This window comes from Natator depressus, chromosome 8 (genome assembly GCF_965152275.1).
Source record: "Natator depressus isolate rNatDep1 chromosome 8, rNatDep2.hap1, whole genome shotgun sequence".
In the NCBI taxonomy this organism is placed as follows: Eukaryota; Metazoa; Chordata; order Testudines; family Cheloniidae; genus Natator; species Natator depressus.
In genome coordinates this window covers 30,568,372-30,587,670 of record NC_134241.1, presented here as the reverse complement: position 1 = coordinate 30,587,670, position 19,299 = coordinate 30,568,372, and the positions used below count along the sequence as shown (strand labels likewise).

The 19,299-nt window shown below is 39.4% G+C and overlaps 2 protein-coding genes across 2 annotated transcripts in view; one reads left to right on the top strand and one right to left on the bottom strand.

The window, feature by feature from the left end:
* INSYN2B (inhibitory synaptic factor family member 2B) overlaps positions 1–17,690 on the top strand; it is a 125,266-nt gene extending 107,576 nt beyond the window's left edge. The window contains exon 4 of the mRNA XM_074960687.1: positions 13,697–17,690. Coding sequence (XP_074816788.1) covers positions 13,697–13,883 — 187 coding nt within the window. The 3' untranslated portion in view covers positions 13,884–17,690. The remainder of the gene's footprint in view (positions 1–13,696) is intronic.
* Positions 1–19,299, bottom strand: part of DOCK2 (dedicator of cytokinesis 2) — a 449,812-nt gene that overhangs the window by 253,897 nt on the left and 176,616 nt on the right. The window lies entirely within an intron of this gene.

Below are 19,299 nucleotides of genomic sequence, written 5' to 3'. Positions count from 1 at the left end.
AGAACCTTTCACCCCTACATTGCCAGTTCAATGTCAGCCCATCTCCACAGTGACCAGCAGTTGTTAACCTCTGATAACTACTAAACAGCCCATGTTAAATGATCCGAGGCTTTCAATCTAGTTCCCAGGGGACAGGTGTCAACGTTACAAATAACTTCACAACTGACACCAGTGGGCACTCTCAGAGTACTGAGGTCAAGTATTAGATAGAGACTGAATCACCCTCTTACTCCCAGAGAGAGTTTCTCCAGGAAGACACTCAGACACTTTGGCAGTGAGCAGAGGGCAGGAACATGAACAGCTGCTGCCCTTACTGTAACTGTTCTGTAAATAGAAATCTTCAGTCTCAGGACAATCAATGTCACCTACGAACAGCACTAAGCTCAGTTTTTTAAAATTAACTGCTCTGTTGACTAGTTCCTTGTCCCTTTTACATCATTTTACCTTCCTATCCTCATTTAACTAACTGCATATCACCACCTTTCCCTGAGAACCTTCCCTGTGTCCTCTATGGTTTTAGATAACCCAATGCTGTTTCTTCTCACCTACTGTATGTTTTTAATTTAAGATCATTCCTGAAAAGACAAAAAACAGACAGAAATATGAAAGGGGTGGAAGTAGCCACGTAAAGTAGTCAGGGCGAGGATAGGCCACATGGTTAGTTCCAAATTTTTCTCTAGGTTTTTTTTATTTATGTTTAACCGCTACCTAACCATATTTTCATCATGATTCATTTGAACCCTATGTCTATTTCTATGTATGTTTTTCACCTGATTTTCCAAAGCAATTAAGCAATCAGGCTCCTATCTAACCTCAAGTGAGAGTTAAGAGACTCAGCATCTTTCAAAACCAGAACCTTCTTCTGTTTCTGCTGATAATTAACACTAGCATTTCCTTTAATTAACCCTGACATTCTATTTATTACATTTAACCCTAACCCTCTGGATTTTAACTCTTGCATTTTAATAACCACCATCTTTGGTGCTGATATATTGTCGTTTCTGCTTACATGATGAAATACCACTGAGTTTACCAGTAAGTTTAAAAAAAAAAAGATTTTTTTTTGTACAGGAGAAGCATTTTAAACAGGGAAAGTTACATCTATTTTACCAATTCAATTTAAATTAAACCTTATGCAACTTCTTCCCCAACTTGTCCTCAATGCAGCTTGACAGTCCAGATTTTACAAATGGGAGAATAACTGATTCTGTAACTGAACATATTTCCTTCATGTAAGGTAAGCAACAAACTCAGAAGATCAGCATATACATGACATTGACCGTAAGCCCTTTATAAGGTTGCTTTAAATGGTTCGGAGACATACCAAAATGCCACAGTGAGATTAGTTTGGTTTCTTGCAGTACCCCCAAAATTATACATTCATACTTTAGAGTCTTTGCTTCTGTCTTCCAAAGTTAAACAAAATATTGTACATTTGTTATGTTTTTAAATAGATGATAAATTAACACTCCATGGACTGCAAATTGTGACAGCTTTTTCCCCCAGCATCTCCAGGCTTCCTGGAACTCTAACTTAATATCACTTTTTTTTTTTTTTTTTTTTTTTTGAAGTTAACTATTCAGCTTTCTAGGTTGAATTTACATTCCAGCATTGCATGCAACATTTCCAGGACACAAACTGCTTCTCATTAGACTGGCTCCTTCCCACATGAGACTCCTTGTGAGAGATTTAATTATTTTCCCTATCACACTTAACTATTTATACTTACACCAGCTGTTTCTCCTCATTAGCTTACAGGTCACCAAAGCAGCTTGAGAATGACACTATCAGATATGAGACTCTAGATCTTCTAGGACACACATTAATTATATGTTTCACTAATTCCAGAGAAAGTTAATAAAATCTCTAATACAATATTCATTTTGTTTATTGAGATATAAAATAATAAAATGATGCCTATTCAAAGCTCGAGGCACTTTAACATAATTGACACCACAGTAAAATCCCAGCAACACTAAGTAATCATTTCAACAGGAACTCAGCCAGCCAGCCACCTACACAGCCACCTTTCCCCGCTTTCATTGTTAATAATAAAAAGATACTTTGGGAGCGTTGGGTGACTACAGTAAAATCCTGTTTAATCAATGCTCCCCAGAGGTTGTACTGCCGTGTTCAGTACTCTCTGGGCTCTCCAAACCTGGAGCGGGCAAAGACAAGTTTACTAGCTTCCCTACAGCCAGCCAGCACTGTGGAACAGGTTGTGCTCATGATAACCACCTCCTGCTCAGGAGTGAATAAGAAACGAGCGGATTAAGATGTTTACCACCTAGCAGCTGATAGGCTTTTTACAGTAGCATGGGGGATGGGGGGGAGAGGGAGGATTTCAAACAACAGTCTACCTGCATATCTATCTTATCTATGACAGGTTTCAGAGTAACAGCCGAGTTAGTCTGTATTCGCAAAAAGAAAAGGAGTACTTGTGGCACCTTAGAGACTAACCAATTTATTTGATGCATCCGATGAAGTGAGCTGTAGCTCACAAAAGCTTATGCTCAAATAAATTGGTTAGTCTCTAAGGTGCCACAAGTACTCCTTTTCTTTTATCTTATCTATAGGCTTATCATTGCCCAATGATAGCCTGGGGAGGCCTAGCTTCTTCAGATACCCGGGCAGAGGTCTATATGGGTCTGAACATGCCTCTAGAAAGGGAAAGGGTCACTTTTTATCCAGCCAGAGGTTCTCTGTCTTCTTAGTTCTCAGGCTTTGGCTGTGCTTGTTAAAAACCTGTTCAGTGGCCTGTGCAGTGGGTCAAGCCCCACTCCCCAAAGCCAGTGGCCCTCCCATTGTCTCACAATCTTCAAGCATTTGCTGAGGGGCGTCTTATCTTGAGCCATTATAATTTTCCTACATTCGTTTCCTAATAGCTCACTATTAAGCTACATGCAGTAAACATCCCAATAGCCTGCTGAACAGAGTATTCATAAAGTTATTTTACAGAGCAGCTCGATATCAGTCACACACTGTTTATTCAAGGGTTTCATGTCATTTCTGCTCCATCACACTCGAGTTCTTCACATTTCAGGATTTGCACATTCATCGGGCTAGACTGACTAATGGCCAGATTAAGTATAGGAATCCCAGTCTTTTTAATTAAAGAGCAACTCATACAGTGTTGACTTACATTGTAAAATCCTTGTACTTAATGATAGTTTGAATTGTCTCAGAGATATGATCATGAACTAACAGACACCAGCATCCTTTCAATTATTAAAGCACTAACTCAGCAGATTATGCATTACAAAAACAGTCAGTATACTCCACTGGTAATGCACTGGTAATTGCTGTGTGGTTGCATTGGTTCCAGGATATTAGAGAGAGAAAATGAATTGGACCAACTTCTGTGGGTGAAAGAGACAAGATTTCGAGCTTATACAGAGATTTCAGTAAGGCACTTGATACAGTTCCACATGGGGAATTATTAGTTAAATCGGAGAAAGATGGGGATTAATATGAGAATTGAAAGGTAGATAAGGAAATGGCTAAACAGGAAACTACAATAGGTCATACTGAAAGGTGAACTGTCAGGCTGGAGGGAGGTTACTAGTGGAGTTCCTCAGGGATCAGTCTTGGGACCAATCTTATTTAACATTTTTATTACTGATCTTGGCACAAACAGTGGGAGTGCGCTAATAACATTTGCAGATGACACAAAGCTAGGAGGTATTGCCAATACAGAGGAGGACCAGAATATAATACAAAATGATCTGGATAACCTTGTAAGCTGGAGTAATAGAAATGGGATGAAATTTAATAGTGCAGTGTGCAAGGTCATGCATTTTGGGCTAATAACAAGACTTTTTGCTGTAAGCTGGGGATGTATCAGTTGGAAGTGACAGAGGAAGAGAAAGACCTGGGTGCATTGCTTCATCACAGGATAACTAAGAGCTGCCAATGTGATTCGGCCATGAGAAAGGCTAATGGAGTCCTAGCATGCATCAGACAACGTATTTCTAATAGAGATAGGGAAGTGTTAGTACCATTATACAAAGCACTGGTGAGATCTCATCTGAAATACTGTGTGCAGATGAATTTAAACTAGAACCGGTGCAGAGAAGAGCTACTAGGAAGGGAAATCCTACCTTATGAGAGAAGATTCAAAGAGCTTGGAGATACGATTGCTCTCTATAAATACATCAGAGGGATAAATACCAGGGAGGGAGAGGAGTTACTTAAATTAAGCACCAATGTGGACAGAAGAACAAATAGATACAAACTGGCCATCAACAAGTTTAGGCTTCAAATTAGATGAAGGTTTCTAACCATCGGAGAAGTGAAGTTCTGGAACAGCCTTCCAAGAAGAGCACTGGGGGCAAAAAAACCTAACTGGCTTCAAGACGGAGTTTGATAAGTTTATGGAGGGGATAGTATGATGAGACTGCCTACTCCTTCCTTACTGCATGTAGCTGATCTGCAACTGCTAGCAACAAACGTCTCCAATGGCTGGTGATGGGACACTAGATGGGGAGAGCCAAGAGTTACTACAGAGAATTCTCTCTCAGGTATCTGTCTGGTGGGTCTTGCCCACATGCTCAGGATCAGGAAAAAATTGTCCCCTGGGTCAGATTGGCAGAGACCCTGGGTGTTTTTCACCTTCCTCTTGCAGGTTTAAACTAGTGTAAATGGTGGATTTTCAGTAATTTGAAGTCTTTAAATCATCATTTGAGGACTCCAGTAACTCAGTTAGAGGTTAGGGGTCTATTACAGGAGTGGGTGGGTGAGGTTCTGTGTCCTGCAATGTGCAGGAGGTCAGACTATAAGATCAGAAGGGACCATCACGATCCTCAAGTCTGTGAACTCTTCTTCAGGTCTGAGAAAGGTATTCCAAGGTACAGAACTCCTGTCAGCATTTATAGGAGTTGTGTGGAAGTCACTGAAACAGAATAATACACTAACTCACATTTGCAGAGTGACAATAGCTGAAGGGAATACAGTCTCTTTACACCTATGCTCAACTAAGTACAGTACTTTGTCAAATGTGTCAGAATTGACTGACATGTTTTATTTGGATTAATACATTACTTTGAACTAAAAAATAATCTGTTTCATTGTCATATTTATGGGTTTCAGAGTAGCTGCCGTGTTAGTCTGTATTCGCAAAAAGAAAAGCAGTACTTGTGGCACCTTAGAGACTAACAAATTTATTTAGTCTCTAAGGTGCCACAATTACTCCTTTTCTTTTTGTCATATTTATGTTCTTCTGTAATAGGCTATTCACTTGGCATCCAAAGCTAAGTCAAGTCACATTACATATTCTAAATTATATAACTCCTGTGGACTTTAATATGATTCATCCAGCTGAATTTGCTGCACAGCATTTGAAAATTGCAAGGGTCAAAAGTTTCCACAGAAACAAAAACAACGTCTATTTTTCTCTTGGTTCTATTAGTGAGAAGGGAGACTACACCTTAAAACTTGTAATTACACTTAATATAGACAGGGGAGAATTTGCTATTTCAGTTTCCAAATTAAAGAAGGATATTGATAGTGGATTGACCAAGATGCGCAAACTAAAGGTCTGAAAAAAGCTGACAGGTTGGTTTTGGTTTATTCTCTCACACAGGAAGCTGTACATTTTGTATGTTTTAGACCCAGCTGAACATATATGACATTTGGATACAGTTTATAGGTACTCCAGGTACAAATGTTTTCAAAGAAAGTTTTCCACTGCAGAATCTTACAGAATCTACAGTTCCTCACTGTGAGGCCTTTTAGTTTTCAGCTGTCACTGCCAAATGTCTGAACTGAAAAGGAATCAGGATTTTCTTTTTCTAGATTAAATTTCACCCACAGAAAGTGACTGAGACACCCTGCATTTTATGATACTTGAAGGACACTTGAAATCAGAACTCTGGATATTCATAGGTGACCCCCAGCAATTGCCTCCATCAGCAATAGTAGTTTCGGTAGCTTCCTTGCCTTGGTATAGTCGTCATTAGAATGGACAACCAACAAATTCTGAAGCATGTTTACTGAGAAAAGCCACTGCACGATCGGTGATCACATGGATATTGCTTGAGCAAGACTCCAGGAGGCATTTTATAGGCATTGCCAGCAGTGACTACTGGACATAAGATGGTTTGATTTATCAGTAATAGGGATGTATTATTGAGAACTAACCTTGAGAGGCTTTAAGTCATCATCGGTCACCATTTCCTGGCACGTATAGCCTACTTTGGAGATAATGTCCGTACCCATCGAGCCCTGGAGATTAGACTTGAGGTCTGGAAGGGACATTGCCCACCCATGGACTGGTAGCAGCCATGCGGTCATCTGCAATTAATCTGGCTGCCCCAGATCAGTAATAGTCCTGTGGAGCTTTTAGATGCCTGAAATAAAGCTGTACAGTGTGGCCATGGACATTTGGCACTATGGACCACTGCTGCCAAAGCATGCTATTGTTCCCAGCAACACTCTCAGACATTCTTAGAAAATGAAGTGTTTATGATCCTGTGTTTGATCACGTAGAGCGGGAAGTTAAAATAGGGAAAAGTATCAGCAGCAGGTGAGATAGAATGACCAGAAATGAAGGATGGTGGATGACTATGAATAAGGAACATGCAGAAGACTTCACGTAGTTTATGTATCAATTTATATATAAAAGTATTTGTTTAAGGGATCCATTTAAATTCCAATATAGAAATTGTCATTTTTGTCTATACTGGATATACTCAGAATGAGAATAGTTTATGTGACAAACAAGCTGTTTGAGGACTCATTTTTATGGTTATTAATCATGCATGACAGTGGGAAGAAGTCTAGGTATTTTGCTTATGTTTATGCTTAATTCCCAAGTGACCAGTGGATCATAATATCTTATTATGAAATGTGCATCCTTTCTGAGACCTGCAATAGAGTGTAAAATTTCTAGTTAAGATGTAGCCAGATTGCACTTGCAGCTTGTTTCTGTCTGTTCAGGAAAGAGGGAATGCAGATCTTTATAATCTACATACTCTGTAGACTTAATATTTATTATTATGAGAGGAGCTGGTAGTTCTGTCTATGGTTAAGGTTGCCCGACAATTCCATGAGAAGACTGCTTATAAAATTTTGGCAAAGTTTAATTGTTTGGGTGGAAATTTTCCATGCCAGATATCTGCCTCAGGTGTTTGTGGAAAGGTTCAACTAAAATGGTTCAGCCATTTTCAAGAACAAGATTAGGGGGAAAATGTTGTTTTACCCATGTTAAAACAATTCTTACAACTATTTCATCAAGGAACTCTAGCACCTCCCTGCTTTAGATCAGGGAATTGAAATTTGGCAGGGGGGTCAGCCCAGCTTGCGCAAATGGGCCTTTTGCTGTTTCTCTGAAAATTCACCCAAATTCGCCTAAATTACAAGTCTGGAAAAATCTTAATTCACACATGCTCAATAGAATTGTTAGAATTAGGCAACTAAATTCTTCAGAGATTCCCTCTGCACTGAGCATGTGACAGCCCAGAGTTGCAAGGGGCTGATCAAGACTTGACCTGCAATTGGTCAGCCTGAATGCCGGGAGATGCTGTGGTGCTGGGCAACAGAAATGACATCAGTGAGACAGTTGCTCCTACGGAAACTCTATTTTATGCAAACTCTGATAAGATGGCAGAATTTACGTCTTGCTCATTCCTCTTGGCTTGGTATGTTCCCTCCTAGAGGTTGATCTGATTCTGTGATAAGTTCTGTGGTAACTCCAAACAAGTTGAGATTATTGTGAAATTCACCATATCATATCACGATAGCCTGTAGTACACAATGCCTTGAGATTAACTCAAGAACTTAAGGTACACCTGCTAATCTTCTTGGTTTTCAAATTACAGTCCGGATTGGTCACAGAAGGAAATTTGTTAATGATTGCTCTAAAAACAATATATGTAAGTGGTTTGATGATTTCATGTTCTTCCAGGAGAAGCGTACCAAATTACATCAACATCAGTGATAGTGTGGCTTACAAAAGCATGACTAACAACTCCTCTGGAATTTCTGTGGTCCTTTCTAATTAAGATAGCTTTTTCTTTCATTTTTTTCTGTGAAAGATAACTGAGGGCCTGCTCCTACACACTGTACACACATGAATAATCCCATTAATGTAGCCTGAACCCATGACTTATATAAACAGACATGTTGAAGTCAATTGGCCTACTAGCATAAATAAAGGTTATTCATGTGAATAAAGGTTGCAGAATTAGACTTAGTTACAGAGCATATTTTATATCAAGTGTTGTTGTTTTTTTCGTGGGCGGAAGGGGTCAGGCACTAGATGTTCTATGCAACATTTCCCCCCCCAGATCTCTCCAGTACATGTCAAAATGTACATTATGAAATATTTAGTTCCCACAGTGCTGTTCTTCCCACTCACCTCCTCTACTGAATCAGCCACTGAGTGTTTCAACTCTGCACTATCCATCACCTTTGACTTTCACTCTTTTCTACATCTTCCAGGACCATCCCATCAAAACCCTATCCTTGGCCCACCACCAATATCCATGTCTGTGCCCATGATACAGAGAGTGGCCCTAGAGGGATCAAGTCCCATGAGAACACTGGCCTCCTCCACCACAAATTTATTCTCTCCTCCAACATTTCTACCATATTCCTAATCAAGCAGCTCTATTTTTCCCACCTCAGTGACCCATGTGACCACAATCTCATCCATCTATTCACCATTTCTGACTCGTTGCTACTACTTCCACCACCCACACCTTCTTCATGAAACCTCCACTCCGCACTCTCTGTCACTGCTGACATCATAACCATCTTCTCCAGCGCCTAGACCCAAAATCTGGATACTATGTTAAACTCTTCCTTCTCCAGATCTGGTACATTTTTTAAATTAGCCGGGTGGACCACGGTTTTGGGCACCCCTCTGCAGGGCTCCGAAGCAACTGCTAGATATTCACTCAAGGTTGTTTCTCTCTCTCTCTCTATAGTTACAGGAATCCTCCAGGACTAACTACAAAGATTTCATCGCAGGAGAACTAAACAGAGACTCTGTCTTCACTATAGCCAACCACTGAGACACTAAGCACCCCTGTATTCACATCATGCACACTACAGTAATACTCTTGGTACAAAATATGCCTTGTGAGGTATCATTTAAAAACCACTCACTGATCCTTAATATTTTTGTATGATGTATGCACAGGCTGTGTATAAAAAGTTATAATATATGCTGGAATTCTAACTAAAGTGTGTTTAAACCAGGCATATCAGGGGAATCAGAATCATAGAATATCAGGGTTGGAAGGGAGCTCAGAAGGGTCATCTAGTCCAAGCCCCTGCTCAAAGCAGGACCAATCCCCAACTAAATCATCCCAGCCAGGGCTTTGTCAAGCCTGACCTTAAAAAGCTCTGAGGAAGGAGATTCCACCACCTTCCTAGGTAACTCATTCCACTGCTTCACCACCCTCCAAGTGAAATAGTTTTTCCTAATATCCAAACTAACCCTCCCCCACTGCAAATTGAGACCATTACTCCTTGTTCTGTCATCTAGTACCACTGAGAACAGTCTAGAGCCATCCTCTTTGGAACCCCCTTTCAGGTAGTTGAAAGCAGCTATCAAATCCCCCCTCATTCTTCTCTTCTGCAGACTAAATAATCCCAGTTTCCTCAGCCTCTCCTCATAAGTCATGTGCTCCAGCCCTCTAATCATATTTGTCGCCCTCTGCTGGACTCTATCCAATTTTTCCACATCCTTCTTGTAGTGTGGAGCCCAAAACTGGACACAGTACTCCAGATGAGGCCTCACCAATGCCGAATAGAGGGGAATGATCACGTCCCTGGATCTGCTGGCAATGCTCCTAATTATACAGCCAAAATGCTGTTCACCTTCTTGGCAATAAGGGCACACTGTTGAAACATATCCCGCTTCTCGTCCACTGTAACCCCTAGGTCCTTTTCTGCAGAACTGCTGCCAAGCCATTCGGTCCTTAGTCTGTAGCGGTGCATGGGATTCTTCCATCCTAAGTGCAGGACTCTGCACTTGTCCTTGTTGAACCTCATCAGATTTCTTTTGGCCCAATCCTCTAATTTGTGTAGGTCCCTCTGTATCCTATCTCTACTCTCCAGTGTATCTCCCAGTTTAGTGTCATCTGCAAACTTGTTGAGGGTACAATCCACTCCATCCTCCAGATTAATGAAGATATTGAACAAAACCAGCTCGAGGACTGACCCTCGGGGCACTCCGCTTGATACCAGCTGCCAACTAGACATGGAGCCATTGATCACTACCCATTGAGCCCAATGATCTAGCCAGCTTTCTATCCACCTTATAAAGTTGGTAAATCTTGGAAGTTGGTAAACAGGTCTGCCTTAGACAAAGGAATGTGTATTTGATTCTCTGACCAGCCCTATCTCCAGGCAAAGACAATAAAGGTCCATTTTTACTTATTAGGAGGGGCGGGGGAACAAATTAATCTACGCTCAAGGGAAAGAAAGATCATGGAGCTTCCTTCATCACTAGGCTCCATGTCACCTTCCTCACAGCTTGAATAAACTTTCCTTTGACGGGTAACCCTCAAAAGAATCCATTTTAAAGGTTTGCTGGTCAAGAAAGATAAGGGGCCTGAACCTCAAGCAATAGGCAATTGAATCAACTGATTGTATGCAATATTACTGTATTATAAAGGTGTATAGAGTGAGGTCTTTTCACTATTATTTTGAAATGTAGTATTAACACTATATGACGGGTCGGCAACCTTTCAGAAGTGGTGTGCCGAGCCTTCATTTAGTCACTCTAATTTAAGGTTTCACGTGCCAGTGATACATTTTAACATTTTTAGAAGGTCTCTTTCTAAAAGTCTATAATATATAACTAAACTATTGCTGTATGTAAAGTAAATAAGGTTTTTAAAATATTTAAGAAGCTTCATTTAAAATTAAATTAAAATGCAGATCCCCCCGGACCAGTGGCCAGGCAGTATGAGTGCCACTGAAAATCATCTTGCATGCCATAGGCTGTCTACCCCTGCTATATGAGGAAATATGGATACTTAATGGCATTATGCTTCCAGTCTGTGACCAAACAAGGGAGAAACAGGCTTTCCCCCAAACAGGAGGGAAGGCAGCTATCTGCCTGTCTACAAAGAAATTAAGCCAAGTGTGACCAGTAACAATGGAAGCTCTATTTACAAAGAAATCAGCAGGGGAATGGCAAGCCCATAGGAAGGGAAAACAGCAAGAGATAATCCTGCCTCTTTAAACAGCCATTAATGGTGGGAAAATATAAGCAAAGACAGAAGCTATCTTTGGCACTCATCACTACACAGTCAAAAGTGAGGAGAGCTCTTGCAAACCGAGAAAGATGGGTCCTTCAACCAAGTAGAGGGGTTTGAAGCCTTTGGAAACTGAGTATAGGTGAGAAACCATCTTGAACAAAGCCTGTACACCTTGCTAGATTAAGTTTTAGACTTTTTGATGTTTTCACTTTTAATTGCTTGTAACCCTAACTTTATTCCTTTTACTTGACATCACTTAACCTGTGTCCTATTATCAACGAATTTGTTTTTGTTTTTTATTTTAAACCAACTCATGTAAATATAAGGATGTATTTACCCCAGTTAATAAGATGTGGTGTTCTCTGTGTGTCTTTAGAGGAACAAAAGAACCTTATTATTTTCCTGAACTCTCCAGGAGAGGGCTGGACATTGCAAAGCACGTGGTTCTTGGAAAATTTGGGAATGGGAGTATGTTGGGATCCCCCTGCTGGTTGTAACCAAGGCTGATGGAAGCCAGGGTGGGGCTGTAGACAAGCTGCTGGGGTCAGAGCTGCTGAACCAGTGCTGTCTAGCACACAGACACTTGAGAGTGTGACCTGCATGCTTGTGGGCTGATTGTGAGCATCCCCGGGAGCTTCAGTAGCAAGGCATTGTAAGGCACCCATGATTGCAGGGCAATTTGGCAAAAGATTGTAAGTCATCTTCTCTGACCTCCCCAACATCCATATTGTTCCCACTCCTGACCATTCAAAGAGGAACTAATGAAATAATCTTTCTCTTGTGGTTTGGACCATTAGATTTTTCCTATGCCCATTTTAATCCTTCCACTAGCTCCTCCTCTTCTCCTGCATCAAGTGCAGTCTTCTTGTCCTCAGTTTTAATGCATCCACTGCTATGACACTCTCTTATTCACTCTTGTGCCTTTTTGCATATCTTCATCCCCCACTCCCTCAACGCTACCAATGATACCAGCATTGACTCTACATCCAGTACTCCCTACCAGGATGTGTGTGTTTTCTTTTGTACTCCCTATGTGAAACAAACATCTTTCCTGAACTAGTCTGCAAGGCCACTACACTGTACTCATTCAAATTCTTCCTCAAAACCCTCTGCTAACTTGACATTTACAGGTAATTTCCAGTCGGGAATAGCCGAGTCATACACCCACAAATAGATTTTAACTGGTTTTGAACTACAAACTAACTCACACTGACTACAGAAACCTCATCCTCATTCTCCTTCCCCTCTGATTTTTAGTAACATTCATTTGTTGTGTTTGGTCTTTAGATTTTAATGTAAACACTTCATGGCAGAAACCACGTCATGTAAATTTATTTATTTTTTAATAATACTTAGCATGATAGAACCTTGATCATGATTGAGGCCTTTTGGAGATACTGTTGTATTAAATAAACCAACTGAGGATAAAACGGGTTATTTTGAGTCTTTTCATGAATATTTAGTATGCTGCTCATTAATTTTAACGTATGGCATTTGTGTTCAAGACAACCAGCACGAATGGTTACTCTTATTTACCAATGAATAGGGGAAGAAAAAACGTCAGTCAGGAAATGACTTATTTAGAAAAGTACAGTAAACTTGAAGCAATTCTGTATTATGGTTAAGCTGTTTACTATTAATGCACATAGGTGACCCTTGACATCTTCATCAATAATAATGCAGCCCAATGAGGCAGAATCACTGAAGACAAGTGACACCACTCACAGGAGCAAGAACATATTTTCTATTAAAGAAAAAAACACCATTAGAAAAGTTAACTCGCTGACAGTTTAAACAGGCTTTTATGTGACAATTCATTTCACACGGTAATAAAAAAGTAATCAGCATTAGCAACCTTTCCATACTATGGAACATGTGGGCTACCACAAATAGCATACTTAAGATTAATTGTATGGGTCAATTTCATTATTATTGTAATTTTTAAATTGTTCTAGGAAAATGTTTATATATATACACACACACACACGGATACACAAACACATAGATAAATGTATCTACCTATGGTAGGCAAATTTGCTTTCTTTTTTGTTCATATAATCTGAGAAGGAAAACAAAAATGGGTGAATGAAGCAGCGTATGCATGAACGGTTATTGGAATTAAGTAAAATGTTGCCTAATTGTATTGCACAAGACCTCCCAGCTGTGATTGCTTGATCCTGGTTTGGTTTTTAGAGACATTCCTATTTGTGCATTTACTTAATTTCTGAATGAATGACTTTGGGCCCAATCCCACAACCTTCACCTCCTGTGAGTAAAGATGACTCCCTTTAGTAATGATTGCCACACGGGACCTCCTCATAACAGCACAGCCTACAACTGTTTGCATTTGAGTCAGCCTCTATTATGTCAACTCTGAAAGAGGAAACATTATTTGCAGCAAAGTCTAAAAATATTTTCCATATTTCTCTCCTTGTAATTGGTAACTAACAACTTACTAATTATTTTTCTCATGTATTCCATAGTGTGGAATATGACTTCAGGCAACAAGAAGGCAGATTTCATCAGGTTTTGAAAACACTGGATCAAGAGGAGAAAACTCCTGCCACGGCTCCAGCCCCCAAATTACCACCTGACCATCCAATTCCTGAGAAACAGGAATTAAGACGAAAAACAAAAAAGGTGAAAAAGAAATGCTTCTGGTGGATGTGAATGTCTTTTAGCTGACTACAGAATTGAAGGGCAACATTTCAGAAGACACTAAAACATATATCCAGAGGCTTCAATATGTACAACTATGAAATCAAACAGGAAATTAAAAAATTAAAAAAAGAAGTTATTTGAAAACTCAGAAGCTTGGAATGGAATTTGCTCATTTAACAAGCTCAGTGAATAAAGACACGAGTATTTTGAAACGGGATGCAATCTATCTTTTTGTTTCAAAAAGACGTCTCATCTGCTTTGTAAAGGCAAAATTTTTACTTTCAAATAATACGGAGGTTGTGATTTAAACTGATAAAAACAAGGGTACTCAAAGTAAAGGAAGCTGCTCCCATATGCTTTCCCACATCATGCTTAGTTTCAAACAAAATGGCCTAAAAGTCATTCCCTGTTCTTGTCCCCAATGGTGCAACCAAAAACTGTGGGATGGGACACAGATTTTCAGAGAACTTCCTCTCCAAGAGAGACCATCCATTAAAGTTAGAGTTAAAAAACTATAGGACCCAAGACTGGACACGATTCCTTTTTTTTGTTGGTGTTATTCAGAAACTATTATTTTGCTGTAGCTGGGGGTGGGGAGAGTCATATTTATTAACACCCTTTCCTAAAAAGCAATAGTTTTAAAAAACATCTCTATCTCTGTTTGTATCATTGTGCATCTAAGATCCTTCACACTACATCAAAATGCCCCAACACATGCCTCTTTGATCCAACAGAACATTACTCACAGCAACTCAGAGGGTGTCAAACCAGTAATACACTTTGATGTTCTGATGTCAATACAGATTAGTGCATTAAATGTTAAGAGAAATTAATGTAGAGCAGATTTCAACTTAGCTATTTTTGAACATTTAGAAAAATAGCGGTCACAACTGATCAAAACGAGATATAAAAATTAAACCTCTTTTTCCCCCAAGAAAAATAGAATTCCGCACTGTTTTCCATGCAAAAATGTTTAGAAAAAGAGGGAAAGTTTCAGCAGAGTAAATTTAATAGCCAAGCATTAAAGTCTTGACAGTACTATAGGTGACAGAGCATAAGGCAGTCCCACTCTGAAAGAGACTTTAATATACTAACATTCTTATTCATCAGATTTATTCCCGGGGGATATAGTCTTATTACTTGAGTAAAACAAACATGAGCACTTTTGTCACTACTTTTACATTAGTGTGTAATGCTAAGAAAGAGGACAAGTTAGCTTTTGTTCATTGTTGTACATCAGCAAAACCATTTAATAAGTTCCAGGTATTAAGGACAATCAATTATAACTGTACAAACCCACTGAAGGTAATAAAATTGCACAGGAGTCATTAAGGGCAGAACCATAGCACAACAGGGCTTGCTTAGGCGTAACTGGTCTTTGTTTAGACATGAGGAGGCATGGAAAGTAAAGAAATTAGCATGACTCATCTGAGTGAGAGTTTTCAGGACTGGGAATTAGAAAGAATTAAACACATTAGATATGAAAGTCACTGAGGGCCAGTGAACCTACAATGCCATTCATGGTAACCTTTTTCAGAGGAAAACCTCCCTTTAAATTCTTGTAGCAAAACTGTGATCTAGTTATACCCATAAGCCCCCTTCAATAAGTAGGGTCAGAATTTAGCCCCTGTTAGAGCACACCACTGTGGCACCCATATAAATACACATTTTATATAATGGCACGTCTACAGTATTCTTCATACTGTATTCTTCATACTGACTGTGTATCAGTGTGTCTCTATAACAGAGATACAGAAGGGTCTATTTATGTACAATAGCATTCCTTCTATCCAACTAGTTTTGAATGCTGAGTGTCTCATGGTAAAGGGACATCCATGAGCTGTATCAAAAGCTATAACAACTCTCCAGGATAAAAATTGCTCTCCCACTCTACCGTTTTCATGGCTCTTAGCACCTTTGGTGGAAGGTCATTAGCTTTTAGCTATCACCAGTCCTATATTCCATTCCCAAAGTTTTTTTTTTTCTTTACCAGCATAAAATGAGGAAGCAGCCCTTCTACTAGGGAATTAACTATTCACTTGTCATCCTTTCAGGATGTGTTTGAATCTTCGTTAATTTTTTCTTTAAAATGTGCATTTTTAAAAAATAAACACACAGTACCATGGTGAATGATCTACTTCTTATCTTGGGCAGGGGGCTCTTTGTACCTGCAGCAGTTCCTATTGCAGCCTGCTGCTGAGGGAGAGAATGCACCAATTTCCTTCCCAGTTTCATTCAAGCACAGTCCACACGTTCTGTTGAGTCCAAACTCGCCCATTTAAGAGGTATGGTGTGATCATCACAGAACTTAACATAAAAGCGACGAAGTTCAGCTCACACCTTCTCCTCAGGCTTGGTTGCTCCTAGGGTTCCCTACCTAATGATCTCTCATCCCATAGATACTCTCTTTCTAAACAATCACTCCCATCTCCATTATATGAGGATGGTATAAAGCACCAATTGCCTCAGTGAGTGAACAGCAGCCACTTAACCATTTCCTAGCAGTATCAAAACCCGTTTACAGGGTGTGCTAGCACTGCCAGCCTGTGGTGGGGTTCTCTTTGTCATCATTCTAGACTTGATTAGTGTTTTCTGCACTCAATCTGGGTGTACAGGAAAAGTTAAGGTTAAGTATATGAAGTTAACCCCTTTAATTCCACACCTGTCTCAAGCACAGCTTGACTACAATTCACAGTAAAAGAAGGAGGAAATCATGTAATTGTACATATCACACAGAAAAAATTATAGCTGCAGAACTAAGCTTCTCTTGCACTCAAGAATTTAGCAGGCATCATACTTGTGCAATGAAATTGCACAATACTGCATGAGTACAGCTACTGTACACAAACTTCTACATAGTCCATGCTTCATACAATTTCTTTGTAAAATTATGTATTCAGCCCCTACATTGCAATAGTATTACATAGCATTACACTCAAAAGGGTGATTTCTATTAAAGAGAACACACCGGAAAAGTATGTCAGACATATAGATATATCAGCGACGTCCGATGTTACAGAGAAGAGCTAATGAGATATAAAGTCACTCAGATTGCTCCTTTGCTATTTTCTCTGTTTTATTTAGCCTGAACGTAGAAATTGACAACATAAAACAAACATATTACCAGGTTACAAATAGGTACTTTAGATCCTCTAGTGGGCATATGCGACACAACCACAACAAAAAGTGGTGCGTGACATTCCATTACAATGCATCAAATAGTAAAAGGGAGAACAGATGGCTCCAGAGACACACTGCTCAGTTGTGTAACATCAGGATTAGACTACAAATATATAGATTTGTAGATAACAAAACTATTAATGTTGGACAGAAAAGATTCTATACCATAACAGTCTACTGTGTAGTGTTCCAAAGTAGCTCCAATAAGAGGAGTAAAATACACACACACACACACAGAATGATCCCATTTGATAACATTGGTATACAAAAATAAAAGTAGGCTGCTTTGAAAAATGTGACATTTATGTGAGAAATACACCAAGCTCTTTGTAAAATATTGTACAGCATATGGCATTATATATACCAAAATTACTGTACTTGAAGTTACTCTTTCAATTTCTTTTTTAAAAAACAAAACAAAATGAATAGAATCCTGAATCTGGTATGACATAGGTTACAAAGGTTACAAAGCTATTTTTTTCCTGTAGTTCTATAACAAATATAATTGTTCTATCAACAGTCACAAGACTTGGGAATTATGTTACCGCAAATACAGAGCACCTTCCTAATGAAATGTAATAATCAAATGTAATGTTTTGTAAATTTCTAGACTGTTTTAATGGGATATTATCTTTTGCAATAAACTGACTTATTTTTCTTTGGTTTCAAGATTCAATTAATGAACATTTAGGGGGAATACAGAGGAAATGAAAGATTGCTCTTGGGAAAAGAGGAAGGATGGGGTAATGCACAGTATATTTATGGATTCATATTCATTAGATTCTCTAGGTCAGTGGTTCTCAACCAGGGGTATCTGTACCCCTGGGAGTGCACAGTGATCTTCTGGGGGTACATCAACTCATCTAGATATTTGCCTAGTTTTACAACAGGCTACATAAAAAGCACCAGCGGAGTCAGTACAGACTAAAATTTCACATAGACAGTGACTTGTTTATACTGCTCTATCTACTATACACTGAAATGTAAGTACAATATTTATACTCCAATTGATTTATTTTATAATTATAATGTAAAACTGAGCAAGTCAGCATTTTTTCAGTAATAGTGTGCTGTGACACATTTGTATTTTTAGGTCTGATTTTGTAAGCAAGTAGTTTTTAAGTGAGGTGAAACTTGGGGTACACAAGACAAATCAGACTCCTGAAAGGTGTATAGTAGTCCGGAAAGGTTGAGAACCGCTGCTCTAGGTAGAGAAGGAGAATTTCAGCTATCAGTGGTTTATTGGACTGGACTTTCACACTTCAAAATATATCACACTGTATTATCAACCATTTTAGCTTTGCAAATTGTTGCTCTGGTTATAACCTGTGAACAGTGATGTGTACTATGCCAACTACATTATGGTTCTAAAGCATGCACCTTTTTGATCTCCCAGTAGGAAGCAAAGATGTAAAATAATGGGATCATAGAGACTGTGTAACACTGCCCAGTTGTCGGAAGACAGGATCGAACCTGGAACCTTTGGAGCTTAACGTATGAGCCTCTACTGCATGAGCTAAAAGCCACATAGGCCCCTAGCTAATCTCTAAGTGGTCTCGATGCCACTAGTGGGGACAGAACACCATACCAAGAAGGTGTGTGGGTTACAGCTGCACCAGAAGAACTAGGTGAAGTGCAAAAGGCCACCAAATTTTAGAAGGAAGTATGGGTCAACAGAGTTCCGAATAAAAGATCTGGAAAGTTTTGCTTAATGGACCATGATCCTCTCTCATGTCCTCTCTTTCCCACTCCACCCAAGAAAAAAGGGAGAACTCCTTAACAAATAACATGCCAATGCCTCACTTTGTTCAGGATACTTACTTCCAGACATGTTAATGGCTGAAACCCACATAGAAAGGGGACTGTCCAGGTAGGTTATTACCCATAAAAAGTTGTCTTCTCTACAAATGCAACTTGGACAGTTAGCATCAGATTCTTACATAGGTGTGTTCGCTGTAATGTCACTAACCAAAGGCAGCTGAGCATCTTCATAAAGAGCTGTTTGTTGTAGAAATTCATGTCTTCAGGTAACTCAGAGGTGATAGGTAATGTATAATAGTCAGATAACCTGTTTTATTTGGATAACTATTTTCTTACTCTTTTTTTCCTCCTCTGGAGTTTCACTATTCAGTAAGATCTGGGAAGACCATAAGAGAAACATGCTCACTGAGTATCAGAGGAGTAGCCATGTTAGTCTATATCCACAAAAACAACGAGGAGTCCAGTGGCACCTTAAAGACTAACG